This window comes from Antechinus flavipes, chromosome 6, assembly GCF_016432865.1.
Source record: "Antechinus flavipes isolate AdamAnt ecotype Samford, QLD, Australia chromosome 6, AdamAnt_v2, whole genome shotgun sequence".
Classification (NCBI taxonomy): domain Eukaryota; kingdom Metazoa; phylum Chordata; class Mammalia; order Dasyuromorphia; family Dasyuridae; genus Antechinus; species Antechinus flavipes.
In genome coordinates this window covers 244,788,224-244,790,904 of record NC_067403.1, presented here as the reverse complement: position 1 = coordinate 244,790,904, position 2,681 = coordinate 244,788,224, and the positions used below count along the sequence as shown (strand labels likewise).

The 2,681-nt window shown below is 34.5% G+C and overlaps 1 protein-coding gene across 1 annotated transcript; it reads right to left on the bottom strand.

Moving 5' to 3' along the window:
* Positions 1–1,318: 1,318 nt before the first annotated feature.
* LOC127541565 (olfactory receptor 5AS1-like) lies at positions 1,319–2,257 on the bottom strand. Its single transcript, XM_051966791.1, has one exon. It carries the CDS (start codon positions 2,255–2,257, stop codon positions 1,319–1,321), a length of 939 nt encoding a protein of 312 aa, XP_051822751.1.
* Positions 2,258–2,681: the final 424 nt, after the last annotated feature.

The following is a 2,681-nucleotide window of genomic DNA, read 5'->3' as shown; positions in this document are numbered from 1 at the left end:
TCTATCCCAAGCATGTGAATACTTCCTCCAGTGAAATGGACAAATGACAGCAATTTATCCCCATATCCCTGAAGGCAGCTGAAGCAGGTACTATAGAATAGTTAGAACTCGGTCAGACATCCAAGATGCCAAGGTCATCCACAGCATTCTGGATCATTAGTGGTCATCTGACATTTGTCTTACCACTGGATTTCAATGACTCACAAAGACAGATTGAAGCTGATGACATTGTGTAACTCTGCCTCATCTAATTTTAAATCACACTCAAATCAAGATATCACTCTATGATGTCACTGCTACTATTCTAAAATGAAGGATGAACAACTACTTAAATAAGGACCATCCCCTCAAAAAAGTGAAAATATTCAGTAAAATAAATGATCATTAAATCTATCTACTTCAGATTAGCTGAACAGTTTTTTTTTTTGTTGTTTGTTTGTTTTTTCCCTGAATAGGCAGATTTATTTATGTGCTAACTGACAATCTAAACTCAGAATGCCTATGTTTGTTCAGGAATATATAATGGACCTGTGATTTCAATTACGCAAAGGATTCCTAAGAAAACTACTTCTATTAATGCAAGTTAGGTCATTCTCTGAAACTTAAAATCTTAATTTTTCCTAAGGCAACTTCAAACTAATTACCTTTACCAGAGTTAGATAATCAGTAGGTGTCAAAGAAAAAATTTAAACCAGATATTCTGACTTCCATTTTTAGCTCTCTAATCAATATTCAATGCTTTATCTCTTAATTCAGAAAAGAACAGAAAATCGCTTTTGTTTTTCTGTCTGCTCTGACTAGTGAGGACAACTCTCCTAAATGTAGTATAATACATTTTCATTTTCTAGACCAAGATCCTAAAAGATCAGCATGAAAATGAGGAGTCCAATTTGTTAATCCCCTTATTTTTTTTTCTCTTCATTACATGCTACCAACTAAAATAATGCACTTTTCCAAGGAATAATTTGTGTCACTGTTGAGGGAACTAAATGTTTTCATTTTTTGTCCTCCTTTAATATTCATATCAGGTCTTTCCAACTGGAGAAAACTTTATTTCTAAAAGGGATATGGCATACTAAACAAAAATGGAGGAAGTGCTTTCATGATAATTCAGCTCCCTTCCTTCCAAAACAGCTTTCTTAATGCTTGGAATCATTCCAAAATAGAATAAAGTTCTTGGATAGCAATGGGGTATTTAGATGTTTTCAAGTAAACACTAGATCAGGTGTATTAAAGCAGATGACTAAACAGTTCTTAGTTTGTATATTTTCTAACGTCTTTTTCAACTCCATATTGAGAAATTCTTTACCTGTTGGAACTATAACTTTGGAGATATTCTGTCTAACAATTTTTTGAGTGCATTTTTCACATCTTTATTTCTCAGACTGTATATAATAGGGTTGAACATGGGGAACACCACAGTATAAAAAACAGCCACAACCTTATCTGTATCTGGGGAGTATTTGGTGCTGGGACGTAAATACATGAACAAAAGTGTCCCATAAAATAAAGTAACGGCTATTAAGTGGGAAGCACATGTAGAAAAGGTCTTACTTCTCCCTCCAGATGATTTGATATTCAGAACTGTAATGAGAATACAGAAGTAAGAAATGAAAATGATCACAAAAGTACTGGTCTGAATGAAACCACATAAAGCAAAAAGCAGGACCTCATTGAGGGAAGTGTTGGCACAAGACAAAGCTAATAATGGTGGTATGTCACAAAAAAAGTGATTGATGACATGGGATCGGCAGAATGGCAACCTGAAGGTCAGACTCACGTGAACCAGGGAAGTCATGCTTCCACTGAAATAGGCCAAGACAATGAAGCAGACACACACTTTCCTGGACATAAGTGTTGAATACATCAATGGGTTGCAAATGGCTGCATAGCGGTCAAAGGCCATTGCAGCCAGAATGAGGCATTCTGCATCAGCAAAGCAAGCAAAGAAGTACATTTGAAGGGCACAACCATACAGAGAAATGGTCTTCTTAGAAGATAAGAAGTTCACCAGCATCTTGGGAGCTATGGCTGTGGAATAGCTGAGGTCTAGAAAGGAGAGATTACTGAGAAAATAATACATGGGAGTTTGAAGATTAGAATCAATATTGACCAAGGCTATTAAACCAATGTTTCCCACTAATGTCAAAATATAGATGACCAAAAATAAAAGGAACAGAGTGATTTGGAGAGGTAAGTAATCTGTGAAACCAGTAAAAATAAACTCAGTTGGTGGAGTGTAATTTCTTTCAGACATCTTTGTTGGGAAGAACTTCATAAATGAGATAAATAGTAGGTAGGGTTTTCAGCTGAGTTGTGTATTATTGGATAAATCCAGAATGCATTCTATCTCACTTCTGTAAAAATGAATAGAGAGATAAGAATGTCTTTCCTGCCTCAACAAAAAAAAAATCACTATTCAAGTCTTATATTTAAGTGAAAGTCTTAAATGATGTGAAAGAATGGTGTCAAGAACAAATAATTTAGGTAATCACAAAATGTTATGTTTAATTAAATAATAATGACCACAAATATTTATATGGACTTTTAAAATTCATTGTAAACTTAAAATTTATTTTCTCCTTTGATACTCTCAACAATTTTGCAAGTATAGTACTTTGGCTAGAACCATTTTGAAAGATAAAGAAATTGAGGCCAGATGAATCAGCTGATTTATCCTC